A 24,681-nucleotide genomic window follows, 5' to 3' on the forward strand; every position below is an offset into this window, starting at 1 on the left:
GTGGAGGGTTGTCACTCCAATTTCCACCCTAGCAGATATTTGGCAATTACTGGGGGTGCGGTGGGGTGTGCTACAGGCTACTAGACATCCTAGAATGCACAGGTCAGCTTCCTACAGCAAACCCTTGGCTTACAGTGTCAGTAGGGCTGAGGAAAACCTCAGAATAAAAGCAACTGATGTATTTTCTAGAAGAGAAGGATATGTAGGTGAAGCTTTTGCATTGGTGACAGGGAAGTGTTAGTGAAGGCATAATGACTGAGGCCAGCGGGGGACCAGAAGGACAACATGTGCTAAGCCACCCAAGCACAGTGTATGTGGGTAACCACAAGGACAGGGGGAAAGCTGTGCATGTTCAGGTTGGACAGTGAGCTAGGACTGCAAACTAGGCGCTAGACACTCAAGAAAACATATTGAGAGTTGGCTCTTTATAGATCACACAGAGGCACAGTCCGAGAATGAATCTCTGTGAGCTAAAAGTGCTCAAGAATGTGATATGAAATGAGTCTCTGTCACTTTTCCAGAGGCCAAGGATCCAAATGGCTTTCTCACAGTCCCTCTGTAGATCTTCATGCTGGGACAGGATGAAGAGCGGGATGGGGCAGTTATTTGGACCACGTTAAGCTTCTAGGTAGCTGCTAATGTCTATTGCCACTTTTATCCAGCAGCCTAGTCCAGAAAGAGGGCTCTGGGAACATTAATGTTAGATAACTACCCAATCAGGGCTTCTGAACAAATGATGATCAAAGCAACTGACAAACTGTCACGGAATCTGCTGGACCTCACCATGTCCTTTCCCTGTCTCCACAGCTCCTGAACTTTTTCCTCCCTAGGTCACGCTCTGAGACCATTCATGGAAAACTAGTAGATGCCCTTCCTGGTCTGCAGCCATTCTGGGCCTGCCAAGCTCAGATCTGAGTGGCCTGCTTCCGCCCTCTTGTGGCCTGATGCTCAAGCTTCATGGAGGTGAGGCGCCCTGTCCCAACCAAGCAGGGTTTCCAGGAGCAACACAGAAAACTGGATCACAGAATCAGGGTGTGAAAGGAAACTTGAAGGGTTATTTAACTTGTGACAACTTCCAGACTTTCCTCAGATCCTAATACCCTAATAATAACTGAGAGTTTAGACTAAGACTGGCAGAAAAGATAGTAGGATGCTTACATTTCATATTGGAGAACTCTGGCTGTACTCCTGAGTCCAGCTTCCTGCTAGCCCAGGAGGCAACATTTGCAGAGTCCCAACGCTTGGGGCCATCCTCTACTGCTTTCCCAGTCCACAAGCAGGGAAGTGGAGCAGTTGGGACATGAACCAGTGACCATATGGGATCCTGGCGCATGCAAGGAGAGAATTTTAGCCACTAGGCTACCACTCTAGGCCCTGGAAAGTGATTTCTTAGGCTATTTCAAGGACTAACAATTCCTGAACTGAGTCCCTCAACCTTAAAGTTCTGATTTATTCCTTGAATGGTTGGCAATGCATATGATTTCCTGTGAGATTTCCAGATTTGGAAATTTCAAAATCTCTTCTAGTTTCCAATTCCATATGATCCTCCAGAGCAGTAAGAAATTGTTGTAGACATTTTATCGTTCAGATTTGACCCGTGCAACAAATTCAGTTCCATAAAACCCAGGAAGACACCTCATAGTGTTCATGGACAAGTGAAGTTAAAAGATGTTTATCTTGACACAAACATTTTGAAATACTTACATAGTTTTTTCATAAAACATGTTTTTCATGAACTTTCTGAAGGCTGCTATATAGATTCATTCCATGCCAACTCAAATCTGGTCTTACACTACTTACTGTGACCTTGATAAATTATTTGAACTCTCTAAGCTTTAGTTTCCTAAAACAAAAAAGTGATAACAATGCCTATATCTCAAGGGATTAAAGTAAAGATTAAATGAAATAATGTACATAAAACATTTCTCATGGCAAATGCTCAGTAAATATGAGAATTAGCTAATATAATTAATATGCTGTTATAACAGGAACATACTATTGAAAGCCAAGATAATGGAAAAATAAAACTTCAACTAGAAAAATAAACTAGCTAGGAAAAAAAAACCATATAATATCAATAACCAATAACATGAAGTACATTTTTATATCATAAGATTCATCTTCTTGAAGTATACAGGTTTTTTTTAGCATAAACACAAAGATGCATACTTTACCACTAGTTTCAGAACACTTTCATCACTCCCTAAGGAAATCTCACAGCCATTATCAATCATTCTCCTTCTCTCTTGCCTCAAGCCTGATAATCACTACCAACGTTAAATACATTTTACATTTTAGGAAACCATTATTTATTTATTTCAATTTATTTGAAAGGCATGGGTGAGGGACAGAGGTGGAGTAAGATAGAGATCTTCCATTCCTGGTTCGCTCCCCAGTGCCTACACTAGCCAGCTATGAGCCAGAGCTAACGCGACAAGTCCAGCATCCAAGCCAAGCCTCCCACCGGAGGTCAGAGATCCAGGTGTTTGATTCATCACCTGTTGTTTTCTAGTGTGTGCATTGGTAGGAAGCAGGACTAGAAGAGGAGGAATAGGATCTTGAATCAGATACTTCTGACACAGAAAGTAGGCCTTACAGGTAGTGCCTTAACTGCTATTCTGCATGTCTGCCTCTCTCTTTCTCTCTCTCTCTCTATATATATATGTATACATATGATTTTATTAAATATGTAAGTAAAAACCTCCAACTTACTATTAATAATATAGTTAATTATTGATTTATTCAGTGTATATTTAAGAAGTTATACAAATATTAATTTATATGAAAGAGTTTGGGGCCCAGTGCAATAGCATAGTGGTTAAAGTCCTCACCTTGAATGTGCTGGGATCTCATATGGGTGCCGGTTCTAATCCCGACAGCCCCACTTCCCATCCAGCTCCCTGCTTGTGGCCTGGGAAAGCAGTCGAGGATAGCCCAAAGACTTGGGACCCTGCACCCATGTGGGAGACCCAGAAGAAGCTCCAGGCTCCTGGTTTTGGATTGGCTCAGCTCCAGCTGTTGTGCTCACTTGGGGAGTGAACCATCGGATGGAAGATCTTCCTCTCTGTCTCTCCTCCTCTCTATATATCTGCCTTTTAAAAAAAGAAAAAGAAAAAGAGTTAGAAACAGAGGGTGAAAAGACAGAGAGAAAAGACAGAGAGAGAAAGATCTTTCAACTGCTGGTTCACTCCCCAGATGCCTCAAAGGCCAGGAGAGGGTCAAGCAAAAGCCAAACTTCATCTGGGTCTCCCACATGGAGGAAGGAGCCAAACACCTGGGCCATCTTCTATTACTTTTCCCAAGTCATTAGCAGGTTGCTCAATTGGAAGTGAGGCATCTAGGACAAGAACTGGTGCCCCTAGGGGATGCTGGCATTGTAGGCATTGGCTTAATCAGCTATACAACACTAACTCCTCCTCATTTAAATATATTTCAAAAATATAGTACTAAGTGGCATTTGCCTTCGAAAGACATGACATTTTCTAGGATCACCCGTCTGCTAGCTCATGCCAGAGTCTCCCAGTTTTATCTTACTCAGAACAGCTTTCTTTTTAAACTTCCTCACAACAGTCCTGACAAGCTTAAAAGCCAATACTTTCTGTACTTGCATATTCTTTGGCAGCCATACTTTTCTGGGTTTAGTCTTCAGACACACTGAAGAACTGAAGAATAAACAATTTTTTCTTCACTCTTACAGAATTTTCCACCTAGCCTAATTTTAAAAAAATGAAGTAATTTTAAAATCTTCTGTTCCTTTTGGTTAATTAAACTTAAATAAATGACTAATATGAAAGAAAATGATAAAATAAAACTTCAGTGAACAGCAGAATCATGAAAACATAGTAGATAATTCTGAATTCTGGTGCCCTTTTTAAAAAACCCATCCAAAAAGAGTTATATCATGAAAAATTTAAAAATGTTTAAAAAAATCCCACAGAACATATTTTGGTAGGCTACAAAGAACAGCAGCAGATTGTGGAGGTAGAGGAGGACTAACAATTACTATTATTATTAGCTAGATTTTGCAATTAATTAGATTATGGGGAAGAAAGAAGAGAAAAAACATGTAAAATATAGATTTCAGAACTGGGAGAATAAAGTGGTGTAATAAATAAGCATTAATATTAATGATTATTAATATCATATTAATGATTCTGAGTCATGGGCTCAAAGATGCATATCTGGGAGTTACCCTTACAGACATGAAGTTTTAGGAGCAATGAATGGCTCACATGGTGAGAAGATGGCATACAGAGAGAAGACAGCTGAAGACAGACCGCAGTGATTGCATGAAAGAGGATGAGGACAGAAAGACAAACCATCCAAGACATGGAATGACCACCAGGCAGGAGAGCTAGGACAGGGCTGTATCACAAAAGTCAAATGACACGTTAAATAAGCCAAAGAGGATACAGATTCATAACATCATGAAATGTACATAACAAACTCTACTCTAGCATTCCAAGGAAAAAAAATGCAATACAGTGCTGGGGTAAAGTGCTCATTATAAGAGCAGAGTGTCAGACAAATTACTGTAAGCCAAGAAGTAACTTCACTCACTGGATAGAAAAACATTCAATTCTCAACACAGGGTCGAGCCTATACTTTGGCAAGTCACGGTAACAGGCACAGGAATCCAGGAAGAGCCAAAACCAGTGCAGAAGCAAGTATAATGTAACTACGACTCCCTTTGTTTCTAATTCTTGTCTGAATCAGCTAACTCTCCACACCTCTGCATTCTCTCTACCTTCTGTTTAAAATTCACCTGTTAGATGCTATTATCTCATGACTTCTCATACCATGAATTTTCATGTCCCGAACTCTACCTCTCAGCAACCCTCAAACTTTTACCCTTGCTGTCAATTTCCTGATTCTGCTTCCAGATTCAAATTTGTGAGAGCTTCTGTTTTGCTCAGGTCATCTTACTGGCACTTGGTGATTCTTGGGATGCTGGGCAACTTATAGAAGGGGTCAGAAGCCCACCGGGGGTCTGGAAAAGGAGGGGAGGCCGCCTTAGGTATGCTTAGGCCTGATCTTAGCAGGGACTGTGGGAAAGACAGTTACTGCGCCCAAACACATCGAGGAGCTACATTTCCTGTTTCACTGCACTATGAGTCCCCCCCACCCACTTCCTGTGCACTGAAGGGAAACCCAGTTTGTAACAAGAAAGGCCCAGATTACTGCTCAAAGTCCATTATCCTCTTGGATCAAGATGGTACATTGAAGGCATTTAAAAATATCTCTGTCGCTTTATCTCACTGCCATACAGCCCTCTCCTAATATGCAGAAATGCTGGATAAAGATCAATACATTTCAAGCCTTTATTTTCTTTTTTTTTTAAAGATTTTTTTTTAATTATTATTGGAAAGTCAGATATACAGAGAGGAGGAGAGACAGAGAAGAAAGATCTTCCATCGGATGATTCACTCCCCAAGTGATTGCAATGGCAGTGCTGTGCTGAAGCCAGGAGCCAGGAACTTCCTCCAGGTCTCCCACACAGGTGCTGGGTCCCAAGCCTTTGGGCCATCCTCGACTGCTTTCCCAGGCCACAGGCAGGGAGCTGGAAGGGAAGCAGGGCTGTTGGGTTTAGAACCGGCGCCCATGTGGGATCCCGGGCGTGCAAGGTGAGGACTTTAACCACTATGCTATTGCGCCGGACCCTATTTATTTTTTAAAAAGATTTATTTATTTTTATTGGAAAGTCAGATATACAGAGAGGAGTAGAGACAGAGAGGAAGAGCTTCCATCCAATGATTCACTCCCCAACTGGCTGCAACAGCTGGAGCTGAGCCAATCTGAAGCCAGGAGCCTGGAGCTTCTTCCGGGTTCCCAAGGGTGCAGGGCCCCAAGGCTCTGGGCTGTCTTTGACTGCTTTCCCAGGCTACAAGCAGGGAGCTGGATGGGAAGCGGGGCTGCCGGGATTAGAACTGGTGCCCATATGGGATGCCAATGTGTTCAAGGCGAGGACTTTAACCACTAGCCCACTGCCCTGTCCCCCCTAATATACATATTTTTAAAAAGAATAGAGGACAGCCTGGGTGGTTGATGATATCATGCCTTTGACTAAGGGATCTGCCCAATTTTCTAATTCTTTGAACATAATATCTAGAAATCAAAACAAGGCTAATAACTAGTGACCTATACTTGAGAGTGCATGGTGAGAGAGCTATACAACAAAACACACAACTTTGGCCAAACAGCTTTTGTTCCTCAGCTCTGATTTCCTATTAAAGCTTAAATAGTATCTTAAACTATGATGCTAGAAAAATGCTGAAATTACCAGATCACTTTCAAAGGCACATTTTATACTTTTAGTTAAGCTGTGTCAATTCTCTGTTCTTTTAGGGACAGAACCCACTGTCCTGGAGTGCTGAAACGGGTAACAAGGAAGAGGGACTCATTTAAGCTATTCTTTTCCAAAGGAACCCTCCAGACTCTCTTCCGCCATCGACGCAGACAACTACATTGAAGTGAGTGATTCGGTCACCCTCATGCCTTCCAAAGTGATGATTCAAGATATTACTATGGAGCTACACTGCCCACTGTGCAATGACTGGTTCCGTGATCCGCTGATGCTAAGCTGCGGGCACAACTTCTGCCAGGCCTGTATCCAAAACTTTTGGAAGCTAAAATCAAAGGAAACATTCTGTCCTGAGTGTAAAATGTTGTGTCAATATAGCAACTGTACGTTCAACCTTGTACTAGAGAAGCTGGTGGAGAAGATTAAGAAGCTACCCCTACTCAAGGGCCATCCACAGTGCCCGGAGCATGGAGAGAACCTGAAACTGTTCAGTAAGCCAGATGGGAAACTGATCTGCTTTCAATGCAAGGATGCCCGTTTGTCTGTGGGGCAGTCCAAGGAGTTCCTGCAGATCTCTGATGCTGTTAATTTCTTCATGGTGGGTGAGCCCAGGCATCAAGCAATCCCTTAGGAAAGCTAGGGGGAAAAAGTCTTTGGGTAGCCTCTCTCTTTACTAAGCCTTTCTCTTCACTCTAGCAATGACAGAGAAAAGCTCAGAGTGCACAGAAAATACAACATATCTGCAGAATTCGTTCTAAATAGTTGCTGCTTACAGGAGAAGCACAGTGGAACTCTACTCCTTTGACCAAATATTTACCCAGACTCTGCCATGACAGCACTCCATGAACCACTGCATGTTACGGATGTTTTCATTAGGAGTTTTTAGTTAAGTCAAACTTAAAGTGATTAAAGTAATGGAAGTAGTATAAAATAGTTTATCATTGAGAGATAACCTTTGTTATTTGCAGTTGAGTTTCTGTGATTAGAGAAACCTGAAATAAGGGAGATATAATGAAAGAAAAGGATAGAACCTGAGCTGGAATTTGATTGAGTAGGAGGAAGAAGTGAATATTTTAATGGAAATTAACCTAAGTAAAAGCACAGATGATGATAACAGCATTAACTAGAGTGGAAAATGTACTGAGTTCTATTATCTTTTTCAAATTCCTATAGTTAACCAATAAGAGAGCAAAACTAAGTTTTTCTGTTTACAATTTTATTCATAATCCTTGAAAGAGACAAGGAGATTTAAAATTCTTTAGAAGTAGAGCAATATGGCAAGAGTGGGAACACGAGCAAGAGCAAGGGGGTCTTCCATGTGGCGGTTCATTTCCCAAATGATGACAACAGAAAGAGCTAGGTCAGGACAAAGCTATGATCCAAACTCCATCTGGGTCCTCCATGTAGGTGGCAGGAGCTCACAACTTAGGCCACCTTCTGCTGCTTTTTTAGGCACATTACAAAGGAACTGGATCTAAAGTGAAACAGCTAGGATACAAAACGGCACTCTGATGTGGGATGCCAGAGTAGCAAGGGATGACTTAATGAGCTGTATCACAAAATTGGCCTGAGAAAGACTTCTGTAACAGGAACTCACTTTCTCTGGCACACTAAAGCATTAGAAGAGATATCCTTCCTGGCCCTTTTATCTTCCAAGCTGGTGTGGGTTAACCCTATCTGGTATTTCCAGGAGGAGCTTGCCATTCAGCAGCATCATCTGGAAACAACTTTGAAGGAGCTTCAGTCTCTGAAGAACATGCAGAAGGATGCTATTGCTGCTTACAAGGTGAGGAGCAGGGTACAGGTGTTACAGAACAGAATTAGAATACAGCCTTCTTGGAATCTGAGCTGTGTGCACACAGAAATGCCCATACATATGCTGTTAAAATGCTAAACGACACCTAGCCTGCAGAATTAAAAAGCTGATACTGCAGAGTGGAAATGAATATGATGGTGGAATAGGTTCCCAAGAGCGGATCTGGATTATATTGATGGGTGGCCCTAATATGCTGATCCTTTTGAAGGGTTGTAATCACTAAGTGATTATTGTGGGACTGATATCTATCTAGACTACATCTTTTGGGACAAAAAAAGGGGTGGGGGGAGTTTGCCAATCCACTAAAGATCACTACATCCAAAGAAATACCCTTCTTTCTTTCGGGTTTGTAACCAAACATCTCTGGACCAAAATCTTTCAAATTGCTTGCTTTTTCCCAATCTATGTGATCTTTCTGAGTCATCCTCAAACCAAATAGCCTACTCCTCAAAATTTTCGGGAATTTTTGAACAAAACTCTTAGATAGAGATCTGAAAAATCAGCCTCTAAAGCTAAGAATTAAAATGGGAGTTCTGTCTCATCACTGACTCTGAGGAGGACAACCTCTCTGGCATTTGGTATCTACAAGAAGAAATATGTAGACTTAAGGAGAAAAGGATAGATTAAAGTAATGACGAGCCTAGGAACTCCCAAGAGTTCCAAGTTCAGCTATTAGAGTCAGCATTCATTTATTCAATATGTATTTATGCAGGTCACGTATTATAGTACATGCTGGTTGTGGAAGACAGATGTTAATTAAGTAATCCTACCAATAACAATGCTGATAAATACTATAAAGGAAAACATAAGGTAGGATGAAAGTATATACAAGGAGAACCTAATCCAGGCTCAAGAAGGGGTATGTGTTGAAGAAATCACTTTTTAACAGTTGAAAACTATTGGATAAATAAGGTTAGCCAGATGAAGTTGGTGAGGAGAATTTGAAGGACGTGGCCTGGAGAAAAATCTCCTAGGAAGAGAAAAGAACACATGGAAAAGTCCCGAAGTTGGTTGCTGTGTTAAACAGAGAAAAAGCCCACAAAACTGTAACATGTTAACCAAGATGATATTTAAAAGACAGACATGGACTCAATTTTATAGACTCTTTTGTAGATACTGTTAAGAAATTTGAACTCTGTCCCACAAAGTTCTAAGGAACCAGTAAAAGGTTTAAACAGGATATGGCATTTTGAAAACACCACTCTAATGGCTGTGTAGATTAGGGAGAGGCAGTGAGACAGTATTTAGAAAACCACTGCACGAGTCCCAGAGAATGATCGTCGTATACTGGACCGGACAGGCAGTAAAGACACAGAGAAATAGCTTGAGCATAAACTTTGGAGAAACCAATTGTTCGGATGTGATGACTGACTAGGTATGAGAAAGGACAGGTGTCAAACAGGCCCTTGAATATAATAATCTGCTGTTCAAAAACGTGTCTAGAGACAAAGTCAGGGATAAGTGGCAATTAAAGTCATGAGAGGAGAGGATGTTGTCTAGAAAGTGTAGAATGAGCATGGGAAAGAGTCCATCACAGGATATCAAACTAATCCTAGTATTTAGAATTTGGTTAGAGAAAGTGGAATCAACAACCAAGAGAAACTGGCATAAGCTAGAAACACAGGAGTTGAGACCTTTTCTTAAGAGTTCATTAATAACAATGGATCATGGAATCCAAGCTGGGTAAGAACAGACAAGAAGGAAGAAAATGATAGACACATGGATGAGTCAATGCACAGGAGGTATCAGTGAATTCCAGGAGGACTTGCAATATGGGTCCTCGAGGAAGAGAACTTGGACTAGAAGTGACTTTAGAGATGGAATTTGGAGTTACTGGGATGGTAAAATCCCAGCTATGGCAGTGGGGGATGAGTAGATAAAGTTGGAAATCATTAGAAATGAGGAAAATGAAGAACTAAGAAGCCAGGAGAATGTCAGACAGTTTCTATGTGAGGATGGTGAGGCTACCCAAGAAGAGTTCCAAATGTAAGCAATGATCAATTTCAGTGCCCCAGATGTTGCTCAGCTTCTGCTGTGTTTAAATTGTCCTGACAGCATGAATGGCATCTCCTTCAGATCCAGCCAGGGACAGCTCTTCAAGCCTCCTTATGATCACAATCTAACAGCACCACTTGGTAGATGTTGGTTTGCCAATCTAGGAGGCTTTTGCTCATTCTACGATGTTTGATTAGTTCCACAACTTTATTATGGCCTTGGTTACCATCTCAATACTGCATTAGGAACCTGAGGAAGACTTACACTCATTCCATCCCAAACCATTAAACTAGCTGGGAAAGAAGGAGTAAATCTAAAAGATTCCTTTTAGAATGGTTGAATGTTGACGCTCAGCAGCCATTTGTATGCATTGTCCTGTGATATTTCCCAAATTGTGTATCAGTTGGTGTGGGCCCCCACCCCTCCAGGCTAGTCTCAGTAATAACCATGGTGATGATCATGGAGGTTTCCAGGAAAACAAGATACATCTACAGCAGCACGTGTCCCTGGAGTTTCTAAAGCTGCATCAGTTCCTGCACAGCAAAGAAAAGGACATTTTAAACCAGCTCCGGGAAGAGGGCAAGACTTTGAATGAGGAGATGGAGATGAACCTGAACCAGCTTCATGAACAGTGTCTACTGGCCAAAGATATGCTGGCTAGCATTCAGGTACGGATGGAACAGCAGAACTCCTTCGACTTCCTCAAGGTGAGGCTCTGTTCCAACATGATTACAGGTACACAGGGGGCAGGGAACAAGGTTGCAAAGGATGTGGAAGTGACTTTTCACAAGAGGAAAAATAAAATGAAACTGTTCCAGTGCTCTTAAAACTTTCTGGGAACAAAGCAGGAAGTTATTTTGTATTTTGCTCAGCAGAAAGGTTCACTTTGATCCTCCCAGAAAGTAAGGTAGCAAAATTTCATCAGTGGGATGGGTGGTGTGGTGCAGGGGGTTAGGCAGCTGCTGAAGATTCTCATATATCAGAGGGGAGAGCCTGGGATTAAGTCCTGACTGTCTTTTCACAGAGCTTTTTGCTAATGTGCACCCTAGGAGGCAACAGACAATGGTTCAAGTGCTTGGGTCCCTACCACCCAAACGGGAGACCCGGATGAAATTTCTGGCTCCTGGCTTTGGCTTGGCCCAGATCTACTGCAGCCATCTGGGGAGTAAACCATCAGATGGAAGTTATTTCTCTCTCTCCTGCACACATACTCACTCATTTGCAATCTCATTTTGCTGCTCTGCCTTTAAACAAATACAATTTTTTAAAAAATGCCATTAATAACAGTATGAATTGGTATTTCTCCATAAAGAACTTTGAAGCTTTATTTCTGAAAATAGGAATGTTTGCAGTTCTCTTTGATTGGCTGTTAGTAATTATAAGGTGATATGTCTGAAAAGCTATTTAGCAATTTTTGGTTATCACCTCCACACTTAGCAGCTTAATTAGCTAGAAGGAAAAGTGTTCTTGGACTTGATTTTCTTCTGATATTCTTTGGAAGGAAAAGTTACTGAAAAAAAAGCTTTTATGTTATTATTGTCTTATTGACTTCCTTCTTATTCTCTGTAAAAAAGATGCTTAGAAAATCAAAGCAAGTTTATGAAGAACTATATTATATATTATATATTATATATTATATATTATATATTATATATTATATATTATATATTATATATTATATATTATATATTATATATTATATATTATATAGTTATAATATAGGGAAACTCAGTGGCGGTTCCGGGGAGGGAACTTGAGGAGGGAATAAGAAAAATCCCAGGGCCTATGGAAATGTATTATAAAATTATAATAAAAGTAAAAAAGAAAAAAAGAAAATCAAAGCAAGGTAAGGTCAGTTGATCCTGGATTAAATCAGGAGGCAGATCAGAAAAAGCATATGGAGGAAGAAAGTAGTTGGTGGAGAGGGGACCTATGCATAGGATATCAGTATGGACAATCAAAGTCTGGTGGTGCCAAAATCACCAAAGAAGCCTCTAGAGTTGAATGGACATTTGACTTTTCTATTTCTCCTTTCCTCTTCCAGGACATCACAAATCTTTTGGACAGGTAAGTGTCTCCTTGTGGTACTCTTACTGCCCTTTCTTCAGTTTCTAAACTATTTCTGAAAAGACATTATTTACTTCCCCCTGCAGCTTGGAGCAAGGAATGAAGGTGCTGACACCCAGAGAGCTTATCTCCAGAAAGCTGAACCCAGGTCTGTTCAAAGGACCCATCCAGTATATGATGTGGAGGGAGATGCAGTCCACCATTCTTCCAGGTATCAAGTGGGTGCTATTGGTTCCTTGGTCTCCTAATCTATGCTTCTTCCATGGAGCCTCCTAATTAGTTCTTCAGACTGGTACAGAAAGAACGGTATGTTTAGCCAAAAAGCAGCCAGTTGGTGTGACTGAACTTCTCTTGGTGTTATAACCTAAGAATGTATGACTCTGTACTGGTAAACAGATGAATCTGATCTTATAATTTCTTCTCAGCCTGTGGTTTTGTTTGTTCTATTCAATGTGGCCCATGTGTTGCCATCTTGTAGAAACACCTCTGTAAACCACTGGGCTTCTTTGCCCTGAAAAAGGTCTTTATACATACTTTGTAGGAACACAGAGTCTATCTGGGACCGTTTGTGCTTGATGGTCACAGCTCAGAGGGAAACATCTTAGGAAACTGTAGAGATCGTTAGTGGGAAACCACTCATTTGAACAAACAAGGATAATAAAGATGTTAAGCTCATGAGTTCTTGTAGAAACCAAAAGACGGAACGGGACAAAATAATGGTATTTCAAGAACACAAAATAGGTCCTTTAAATAAATCTTCATAAAAATGTTTTCTAGAAACAACATCCTAGGTAAAGCTTTTACAGAATTCATTTAGATCTATTGTTACTATTGTCTATAGTCGCTGATTTAATTAAAACCACAACTGTATCCCTGTTAGCAATTTGTCCAGGCTTTACAAAGCTACACTTAACAGAATAAAATTTGCTCATTAAAAAAAAAAAAAAAAACCTCTTCATTTACTTATTTGAAAGAGAGGGAGAAGAAGAGGGAGTTGGCATGGACCTGGATTAGAAGTGGAGCGGGGGGACTCGAACTAGCCCTCCAGCGTGGGATGCTGGCATCTCAAGTGCAACTTTACCAGGTACACCACAGCACCAGCCCCAAATTTACCAGCATTAAGTGCACAGTTTGATGAATTTGAATAAATACATACACTTATGTAAACATCTCTGTAACTAAGACAAAGAAAATTTCATCACTGTAGGAATTTTCCATGTGCCCCTTCATGCTCATTTTTATCTCTATTTCTCTGTATGTACTGGATCCTTTTCTGTTGTGGGGTCAGGGGGAAACTACTCTTAGACTTGTTTTTTCACCATCTGCATCTAACATTTTGATTATGCTGGGGTCTTGGGACGATTTTCTTTATATTCTTTCTGCTTATGGTTCATTGGGATTCTTTGTATCTATGGATTTGCAGTTTTCATTACATTTGAAATACTTTCCACCAGCATTTCTTCCAATATTTTTACTGGCCCTGGTGTATCCCCCCTTTTGGGATTCTGATTTCATACATGATGAGTAATTTGGCATTGTTAGCATCATGAGTCTTAGTTTCACCTTTATCCTTGTTTTTCATTCTGAGCAGTTCCTATTGCTTTTTAAGTTCTCTTTTCTTCTTCACAAATTTTCTGTTAATGCTGTTTAAGATATTTTCATATCATAAACATTTAATTTCTAGAAATTTCATTTGGATCTTTTCATATCTTTTTTTTAAGATTTATTTTTACTATTTTTTTTATTAGAAAGTGAGCACAACGGCCGATACTATGCCAATCCGAAGCCAGGAGCCTCTTCCGGGTCTCCCACGTGGGTGCAGGGTCCCAAAGCTTTGGGCTGTCCTCGACTGCTTTCCCGGGCCACAGGCAGGGAGCTGGAAGGGAAGCAGGGCTGCCGGGATTAGAACCGGTGCCCATATGGGATCCCGGGCGTGCAAGGCGAGGACCTTAACCACTTGCGCCACCGCGCCGGGCCTGGATCTTTTCATATCTTCCATTTCTCTCCTCACTGGATCATATCTTCCTCTAAATCCTTGAGCAGATGGAAATTGTTTATGACTATTTTGATGTCCTTGTAATTACATCACTGCTATCCCTTTGGGGCCTATTTTTATTGCTTTATTTTTTCTCATTATTGGTCATATTTACCTGCTGGCTTTGCATGACAAATAATTATTATTTTCTTTTTTATACAGATTTATTTTATTTTTATTGGAAAGTCAGATATGCAGAGAGGAGGAGAGACAGAGGGGAAGATCCTCCATCCATTGATTCACTCCCTAAGTGGCTGCAACGGCCAGAGCTGAGCTGATCTGAAGCCAGGAGCTAGGAGCTTCTTCTGGGTCTCCCACTTGGGTGTAGGGTCTGAAGGCTTTGGGCCATCCTCCACTGCTTTCCCAGGCCACAAGCAGGGAGCTGGATGGGAAGCAGGGCAGTTGGGATTAGAATCGGTGCCTATATGAGATCCCAGCACATGCAAGGTGAGGACTTTAGCCACTAGGTTACCTCGTCGGGCCTTATTTTTTCTTTTTTAATGGACTTATTTATTATTTATTTATTTTATTAATTACATTGCATTATGTGACACAATTTTATAGGTACTGGGATTCCCTCCCCCCATGGTGGATTCCTCCACCTTGTTGCATAACCACAGTTCAACTTCAGCTGAGATTCTTTCATTGCAAGCATACACCAAGCATAGAGTTCAGCGTCTTATTGTCCAGATAAGTTCAACGGCTTGTTGGGGAGACCTACTCTGGTCTGAAGGTAGAGCCAGCAAAGTATCATCCCAATCAATTAAAAGCCAATGGGACTTATTTATTAGAACACTTTAGTATTTTAAAATTTTGTAGAATATTTGAGATGTTACTACTAAGAGTTTTCACATATTCCTCCCCTAGGTTCTCCTATAATTAACATCATTTTTAACATGATACATTTTAATATTAATGATTTAAAACTGATACATTGTTATTCACAAGTTCACAGTTTGTTATTACTACTCTTTTATTTGAAAAGTAGTGTGACAAAGAGATGGAGACAGACCCAGAGGGATCTTCCATCCATTGGTTCACTCCTCAAATGCCTGCAACAGCCACAGCTAGGCCAGGTTGGAGCCACAAATCCAAGGCTCAATCTGGGTCTCACCCATGTGTGGCAAGGCCCTAGGTACTTGAGCTCACAGGGAACACGTTCACAGGCAAGTGGGCTAGAGTCAGAACTAGGACTCAACTCCAGGGACTTGAATGAGTTGCAGTCATCTTAAGCCATGACTTTACTGCTGCCCCAAATGTTCGGCCCCCATAGCTTCTTTAGGATTTCTTTGTGTGTGTGTGTGTGTGTGTGTGTGTTTTCCATAATGTTATTTTTCCTTTCCTGGATCACATCTAAAATGCCAAATTACACTTAGCTGTCATGTTACTTGAGGCTCCTCTTACTTGTGAGTCTCTCTTATGTTTTTATTTTTGATGATTTTAACAGTTTTGAGGAATAGCGGTCATATATGTATTTTGTAGGATGCTGCACTGCTGTAATTTTGCTGTTTTTCTTATAGACTTAGATTATGAGTTACTGAGAATAGTGTTAGAGTGATATTTTTCTTTTCTTAAAAATCTATTTTTATTGGAAAGTCAGATTTACACTGAGGAGGAGAGAAACATTTCCCATCCACTGGTTCGGTCCCCAGCTGGTCGCAATGGCTGGAGCTGAGATGATCCAAAGCCAGGAGCCAGGAGCCTCCTCCAGGTCTCCCACATGCAAGCAGGGTTCCAAGGGTTTGAGCCATTCTTGACTGCTTTCCCAGGCCACAAGCAAGGAGCTGGAAGGGCACTGGAGCAGCTGGGATATGAACCGAGACCCATACGGGATTCCTGACATGCAAGGAGAGGACTTTAGCCACTAGGCTACTGAGTTGGGTCCTAAAGTGTCATTTTCATCATTATACTATCAATAGGATTTAGTCCCACTGATGTTGGCTTTAATTATGTGGCTAAGGAAGTGTTTGCGGCTTTCTGTGTTGTTAAGTTATTCTTCTTTCTTCCTTCTTCCCATAATGCTGTACATTATGGGGGTTAGCCACTAGGCACAGCCATACTGCAGGGGCAGGTAATGATGCTCCCCCTTCTTGAGGGGGAACTTTCTACATAAACTATTTGAATTCTGCTTCCTGGGAGATTTGTTTCTTCTAGTTGGAAAGTTTTAATTGGGTGACAAATACAATGAATTTTACATTGTGTTTTTTTGGGTTCTGTTGTTTTTTAAGCTGTTTTGGACTTAATTTCGGCAGGCAGTTAGGTTATATGAAATCACTTTGTGCCTTTGGAGATTTAGTTGAGCTTTGTGAGAGCCAAAAGCAGATATTAACGAGGGCTAACTGATCTGTTAATAGCTTTCTGATTTCTCTACCCAATGTTCACACATCGGCCCATCCTGGCTAACAAGATTAAAGACTAATCTTCCCTAACTTAGTGTAAGCTTCAGAAATTGTTCAGCCTACTGATTCCAGTAAGTTGTTATTTATAACCCCAGCCCTGTCCTCTTTCCTGAATCCCAGTTAGAATATCCTTGAATGCATTTACGTAGCAAGTTCAAGGCTGAACTGTGTTTCCATTCTTGGAATTTCATTTCCTTATTCTTTACGAACAATTACTGTATAGCACATTTCAGTTTCTGGAATTCTGCCTCTAAAATTCGTATTTTCCACCCTTAGTGCCCTCTGTAGTACAGATCTTAGTTTTTTGCCTAGATAGTTACTGCAGATCCAAAATTGGTCTTCCATCTCTCCTTCTTTGGAGCAGAAACTATATCTTTTATTTCTGCATTCTTAGAGCTCCTTAGTGCTTAACACGTGGTAGGCCATTTGTAAGAGTATGCTGAATGTATGAATTTTTATGATATTTTAGTGATGCACATAAAACTAAAGAAAATATATTAAAATATTTTGTATTGGATGATTCCCTAATTTGGAGCTGGCAGACTACAGCCAACAGAGCAAATCTGGCTTGCTATTTTGTAAATGAAATTTTACTGGAACACATCTGTGACTGTTCACTTACGAATCATTTATGACTTCCTTTTCAATATAAAGGCAAAGTGGTTGCAAAAACAAACATACAGACTTTAAAATCTAAAATATTTACTATCCGAGTCTTTACAGAAAAATACTAGTTTCAGGGCCAACATCATGGCATAGTAGGCTAAGCTTTAGCCTGAAGCAACAGCATCCCATATGGACATCAGTTCAACTCCCAGCTGTTCTACTTTGGATCCATTTCCCTGCTAATGCTCTGGGAAAGCATCAAAAGATGTTCCAAGTCCTTGGGTCCCTGCATCAATGTGGGAAACCAGAAAAAACTTGTCTTCTGGCTTCACACTGGCCCAGCCCCAACCACTGCATCCAACTGGAGAGTGCTAGCAGATGGAACATTTTTCTGTCTCGCCTCTCTGTCATTTTACCTTTCAAAATAAATGAATAAATAGATCTGTTAAAAAAGAAAATTAGCTTCTTCCCCAAAGCAACAACCACATGTACAAACTTAACACACAAGAAGCAAATATAAAACCTGCAGAATAAGTGACTGCCTCAAAATAATGGGGTAGCAGCAGCTGAAGTTCTCACTTGGAACGCACGAGGATCCCATATGACTGCCTATTCATGTCCTAGTGCTGCACTTCCCTTCCAGCTCCCTGCCTGTGGCCTGGGAAAGCAGTAGAAGCTTGCCCAGTGGCCACACAGGAGACCTGAAAGGAGCTCCTGGGGGGCTAAAGATAGGTTCAGATCTGGCTGATCTTCCAGCAGGTGAAAGATCTTTCTCTCTGTTCCTCCTTCTCTCTGTAAATCTGACTTTCCAATAAATAAATGGATTTTTAGGAAAAAAAAATAGAAATGGAATCTCAGGAAAGAAAATGTCAAGGAGATGACAGTGGCCATTTTTACCAAATGCAGAGATGATAACTAACAGAATGACTGGAAAATAGATGTTTTAAGCAATGATTGATAACTTTGACAAGGACAATTTCAAGGCGAGGAAATTGGGTAGAAATGATGTGCTACATTGTGTGGCGTGAAGTGACTGGATCACAAACTTGGCAAAGTTTGAGAAGGGGAAGTAGATATAGAAACCAGCAAGTGCAGGTAGCGGCAAAAGAGCATTTTTAGAAACCTGAAGAAAGGAAGTATCCTGGGCCCGGCGTGATAGCGTAACGGCTAAAGTCCTCCCCTTGAACATGCCAGGATCCCATATGGGTGCTGATTCTAATCCCGGCGGCCCCACTTCCCATCCAGCTCCCTGCTTTGGACAGCCCAAAGTTTTGGGACGCTGCACCCGCATGGGAGACCAGGAAGAAGTTCCTGGTTCCTGCCTTTAGATTGGTGTAGCACCAGCCGTTGCAGCCACTTGGGGAGTGAATCAATGGATGGAGGATCTTCCTGTCTCGATGCCTCTCTCTCTCTCTCTATATATATATATAGATATGTGATTTTGCAATAAAAAAAGAAAAAAGAATTTATTTGTGGATCCAGCACGGCAGCCTAGTGGCTAAAGTCCTTGCCTTGCACATGGCAGGAGCCCAAATGGGCACTGGTTCATGTCCTGGTAGCCCTGCTTCCCATCCAGCTCCCTGCTTCTGGCCTGGGAAAGCAGTCAACAGCAGCTCAAGACCTTGGGGACCCTACATCTGTGTAGGAGACCTGGAAGACTTGCCTAGTTTCTGACTTGGGATCAGCTCAGCTCTGGCTATTGTGGCCACTTGGGGAGTTAATCAGTAGATGGGAGATCTTCCTCTCTGTCTCTCCTCCTCTGTGTAAATCTGCTTTCCAATAACAAATAAATCTTAAAAAAAAATTATTTGAAAGGCTGAGAAACAAACATGGAAAGAGACAGAGAGCTTCCATCAACTGGGACATTCCCCAAATTCCAGAAACAGCAATTGGGCCAGCTCCTCCTTAGGTGGTAGGAAATCAAGTACTTGAACCATCTCCTGCTTCTTCCTAGGATGTACATTATTAGAAAGCTAAAAATCAGAAGTGGTGCTAAGATTTGAATCCAGGTATTCTAATATGCTGTGTGGATAACATAAGCAGTGACCTCCTAATTGCTGTGCCAAACAGTTTAGAGAATGAATAATGTCCAATGACAAGGCCCAGCATATAGCTACCAATATGGACAGCTGCAAAGTAATGGATTCAAAAGTCTCTAACAGTAAAGCCATGTACTTTCAAGGACAGAAAAATGATTATGTCCAAATAATGTAAACATTTGAAGCCAGGAATTGGATTTGAGGTAGAACAGTTAACCTGACAAAGGGAGTACAACCAGGAAATCTGTACATAATAGCATCAAATGGGGAGAGAAGGTTGCACAAAACGGAATTGCAAAAGCCACTGATTTTTAAATGAGGATGAGGAGTGACACAGTGGTCTGGAAGTGGCAATAGTGGCTTTTGGAACCCTGACATCTGCATTTAGAGAACGAACATCTCCCGAACTTTGGGAAGCTCTGATTTGGGGGGAAGAACGAGTCAGGTTTGTGTTACAGAAAGAAGTTGATGAGAAAATTTTGTAAAGTGAAGATGCAGTGAAGTTAAATAGGGAGAGGTTTCCAAAGGGCAAAGTAGAGGGGTTGGATGAAGGAAGTCAGAGGAATAGAAAGAGAATGAAAAAAGGGAGGAGAACAAAGGACATAATAAATGATATAAGGGTACAGGAGGGAAGAAAATCATAGGAGGGGTGTGTTCTGGGTGTTGCCAAAAATAACAAGACTAGGAGGTACGGTAGAATTAGTGGACTCAATGTTCTATGTTCGATTGAAGTACAACTCTCTTCTCCTTATGTTTTACTGTGCGAATGTCCAAGCATCCAGAAAAGCTTCCAGAATTTACAACAAGCATTCCTATAGCTACACATGATACCTGTGATAGACTCTGTCAACACTATAAAAATATTTGCACGATGAAAGGTCTGAAGAATACAGAGTGTTCTGGGACAAGGAAAGAAAATACAAAGATATTGGGCCTGGTGTTGCAGCCTAGTGTCTACAGCCCTCGGCTTGCACGCACCGGGATCCCATATGGGCGCCAGTTCTTATCCCAGCAGCTCTGCTTCCCATCCAGCTCCCTGCTTGTGGCCTGGGAGAGCAGTGGAGGATGGCCCAAAGTTTTGGAACCCTGAACTCATGTGGGAGACCCAGAAGAGGTTCCTAGCTCCTGGCTCCAGATCAGCTCAGCTCTGGCCGTTGCAGCCACTTGGGGAGTGAATCAATGGATGGAGGATCTTCCCCTCTGTCTCTCCTCCTCTCTGCATATCTGACTTTCCAATAAAAATAAATAAATCTTTTTAAAGCTATGTTTTTCAACTTGGGACCAAAGTATAATGTGGTACATACAGTTCATTAAGTCATCACCTGAAGTGCCAGCATCCTACATAGCACCAGTTCAAGTCTTGGATATTCCAATAAACTCCCTGGCACTTTCAATACACCTCTGTGCTAATGCGCCTGGGAAAGAACAGGAGCTTCCTCCAGGTCTCCAAAAATACTTGGACCACCCTCTGCTTCTTTTCCTGGCCATAAGCAGGGAGCAGGGAGCTGGATGTGAAGTGAAGCAGCCAAGACTTGAACCAGCGTCCATATGTGATGTCAGTGCTGCAGGCTGAGGATTAACTTGCAATGCTACGGCACTGACTCCCTAACCCCCAAAAAATTTTAAGAGAGAAAAGTGGGAATTTTCAGATATACCTCTAGATGGCACTATTAGTCTATTTGAGCCCAACCATAAGTCCCATGTAGTTTTTATTATTGATAGACTAATGGTTGATACCTTTTTAAATATAGCTGTAATTATCTATGATTTTTTTGTGGTTTTATTCCCCATTCCCTTTGTATTATCTTGAGATTTACTTAGCATCAATATAAAACACCACATTCATATGTTTAAAAAGTTAACCTTGGATTGATATGTTTATAGAATAAAAACGTGAGCTAATTATTTGAAAAAAAAAAGAAATTTAAAAACACACAAAAATGACAAAGTAATTAACAAATTCAACAAACCAGAAATACTCTGCCAGATTTCTACAAGTTTGCAGGAGTTTACTCTTGGAGGTGGACAGCTAATCTGGAGATTAAGATGCCACATGGGTGGCCTGCGCAGCACACAGAGCATTTTCATTTCAGGCCCAATTTCAACTTCCTGATGATGTGTGCTCTGAGAATCAGAGGAGGGCAGCTGTGGCACTTAGACCTGCCAGCCATGCGGTAGACTGAGCTCGTGGTTCTTAGTTTCAGCCTGGCCCAGCCCTTACTGTTGCAAACCATTAGATGGACTATCTCTTTGTTTCTTTTTCAAATAAAGAAAATAGATAAATCCCTTAGTCATTTGTATTTTCCTATATTGATTAGTACAAATGCACATTAGTCACTATGTTTCTTTTAGCAGAGCATAAATTACTTGCAAATAAAGTTTGATTTTTATCCTAAATATGTCTAAAGTATAACAATATGGATACCTAAACATTAGAGTGTATGTATAACTGCCTGCCTAAGAGCATATGGGTCCAGGGTAAAGTACTGATGTCTCTGTAAGCACTGACTTCACATCAAGAATTTGTACTCACCTTCTTCCTCCCTTTGCCCTGCTTCCTCTTGTTCTTGTTTGTTTCTCACCAGGCCTATCTCCATTAACTCTGGATCCTAAAACAGCTCACCCAAATTTGGTGCTCTCTAAAAACCAAACCAGTGTGTGGCACGGTGACATTAAGCAAGTCATGCCCGATGATCCAGAGAGGTTCGACTCCAGTGTGGCTGTGCTGGGCTCAAAAGGCTTCACATCTGGAAAGTGGTACTGGGAAGTAGAAGTAGCAAACAAGACAAAATGGACTGTTGGAGTCGTCAGAGAATCCATCATTCGGAAGGGCAGCTGCCCTCTAACCCCTGAGCAAGGATTCTGGCTTTTGAGACTAAGGAACCAAACTGACCTAAAGGCTCTGGATTTTCCTTCGTGCAGCCTGAAACTGACCAACGACCTCAAGAGGGTGGGCATCTACCTGGATTATGAAGGTGGACAGGTGTCTTTCTACAATGCTATAACCATGGTCCACATTTATACCTTCAGTAGCACTTTTATGGAGAAACTTTATCCTTACTTCTGCCCCTGCCTTAATGATGGTGGAGAGAATAAGGAACCTCTGCACATCTTACACCCACAGTAACTAGTCATACTGTTGTATAAATCCAAAGCACTATTAAAAAGGTATTGAAACAGTTTACCAGTCTCACTGGAATCTCTTCTCAGTTTAGGAAAACTCTGAAATAAGCAAGATACACAAATTCCCTTCTCAGCATCCTAAATGGATTTCACTGCAATCACTCAAGGTGACCTACTTCTCTGGAGTCTTCTATGACACAGAGTATTTCATGAACATTATGCAATTTGTGGTATTTGGGATATCCTTATTTTTTTTTAAAAAGATATATCTTATTTTTAAGTGAAAGGCAGAGAGAGAATGAAGGAGGAAAGGAGAGAAGAGAAAGAAAGAGAGAAATGCTTTTCAATATAGAATGTTGACCAAGTGGCTCAACCAGTTGAGCCATAATGCCCAACCCTAGAATCCCTTTATAAAGGTGACCAGCACCAGTTCTAATCCCAGCAGCTCCACTTCCCATCCAGCTCCCTGCTTGGGGCCTGGGAAAGCAGTCGAGGATGGCCCAAAGCTTTGGGACCCTGCATCTGCATGGGAGACCTGGAGGAAGTTCCTGGCTCCTGACTTCGGATCGGCATAGCACCAGCCATTGTAGTCACTTGGGCAGTGAATCATCAGACAGATGATCTTCCTCTCTGTCTCTTCTCCTCTCTGTTTGTCTGACTTTACAATAAAAATAAAATAAATCTTTAAAAAATAAATAAAATAAAGGTGCCCAGGAGTAGGAATGCGGGGCAATGTTTCATACACTACTTGAGAGTGGTGTTCAAGGAGTGTCTGGTTCAAATCCACATTACACCATTTCTGATCCAGCTTCCTGACAAGGACACCCTGGAAAGTGTGCATGGCTCAAGTAGCTGAATCAATGTCACTTACATAGGAAACCTAGATCCTGATTTCAGACTGGTCCAGCTCTAGCATACTGCAATTCAAGGAGGATGATTCTCTCTGTTACATAAAATGAAAAGAAATTTAAAATTTCAAAAAGTTTAAAAAATGTTTCCAGAAGTTTTAACATGTTGTCACAGCTCTGGGTAAATAAGTTTTTAGACGAGCTCCTATGCTTGTGTGTGTGTGTGTGTGTATAAATTTGTTTAGTTGAAAGGCACAGAGCAGAAAGAGAAAGATAAGGGGAGAGCTGGAGATCTTCTGTCTACAAGTTCACTCCACAAATGCTCTAGCTTGAAGCCAGAAGCTTGGAATTCCACCTGGGTCTCCTATATGGGTGGCATGGATCCAAGAGCTTAAGTTATTATTCACTGCCTCACAGGGCATACATTAACAGGAAGCAGAACAGGACTTGAACCCAAGCACTCTGGTACAAAATGTGGACATCTGAAGCCAAATCTTGAATGCTACGCCAAATGCTCATAATTATGTACCATTTTAAATTAAGTTGTTGGTATCATAATCCTTAGTCTTAAATACATCAAAAATATCACTAGAAAACCAATCTCTTATGTAATTTTAGTATTATCAAACTCAGAACACTAACCATTGACTTAACACAACTAGGTAATATATAGTACAAATTCAATAGGAAAATACTTCAATGCTGTAGTTTTAAGTACTATGGTAAAAAAAAATTTCAAGGACTATGACCAAGGGTTTGGAGGACAGAAGAGAGCCCACTTGCTTCCTCTTAAAATTCCAGAAATTTGATATCTAGTCTACCTCTGGACAGACAAGTGCTTTCAACAGATTTCATCAGAGAAAGCCAAGGAATATCTTCATTAGCGTAGAAGGAAGAATATAAGCTGTGATTAGTCAGACTAAAAAATGAATAACAGTGAATAAAAAATCTAAAGTTGGAAAACAACTTCTTGAAAAGGAATATTTCTATGGTGATGATTGTATGGTCATATAAACTAGACATTAGCAAAAAGCATACTTAAAATGGAAAATTTTACAGAACATAAGTTATACTATAATAAAACAATTTTTCAAAGAAAAGAAAAATATGAATCCTGCCTTCAGATGACCAGGCGAATAACACCAGACCAGAGTAACACACACATTTTTCACTCTGTAGGTATCTGCCTTAGAGCTTTTTTTGACATACCACCTCAGCTCTCCAGCATTTATCCTAACATTAATGATACACATTTACTTTAATACAGTTTTCCCAACTGTTTACTGTATACTGAATCACCTGAACAATCCCTTTACACAGAACTCAGAATGTAACTAGGAACATAAATCCTTCTAATGAAGGTAATTATAAAACCCTAAATATGACACTTACCTACTAAAAAAGACCTGAATGGCACTCATGAAAATCATGGCTGGGTCCATTTTATATGTA

The 24,681-nt window shown here is 40.9% G+C and overlaps 1 protein-coding gene across 1 annotated transcript; it reads left to right on the forward strand.

Annotated features, from left to right (window-relative positions):
* The first annotated feature begins 613 nt into the window (after positions 1-613).
* Positions 614-22,438, forward strand: TRIM69 (tripartite motif containing 69). Its single transcript, XM_040969766.1, has 7 exons — positions 614-963; positions 6,423-6,899; positions 7,992-8,087; positions 10,586-10,819; positions 12,157-12,179; positions 12,266-12,390; positions 21,844-22,438. The coding sequence occupies exons 1-7, from the start codon at positions 958-960 to the stop codon at positions 22,383-22,385; spliced, it is 1,503 nt and encodes a 500-aa protein (XP_040825700.1). The 5' UTR covers positions 614-957; the 3' UTR covers positions 22,386-22,438.
* Positions 22,439-24,681: the final 2,243 nt, after the last annotated feature.

This window comes from Ochotona curzoniae, unplaced genomic scaffold (genome assembly GCF_017591425.1).
Source record: "Ochotona curzoniae isolate NIBS_2020 unplaced genomic scaffold, NIBS_Ocur_1.0 scaffold_4701, whole genome shotgun sequence".
Lineage (NCBI taxonomy): Eukaryota > Metazoa > Chordata > Mammalia > Lagomorpha > Ochotonidae > Ochotona > Ochotona curzoniae.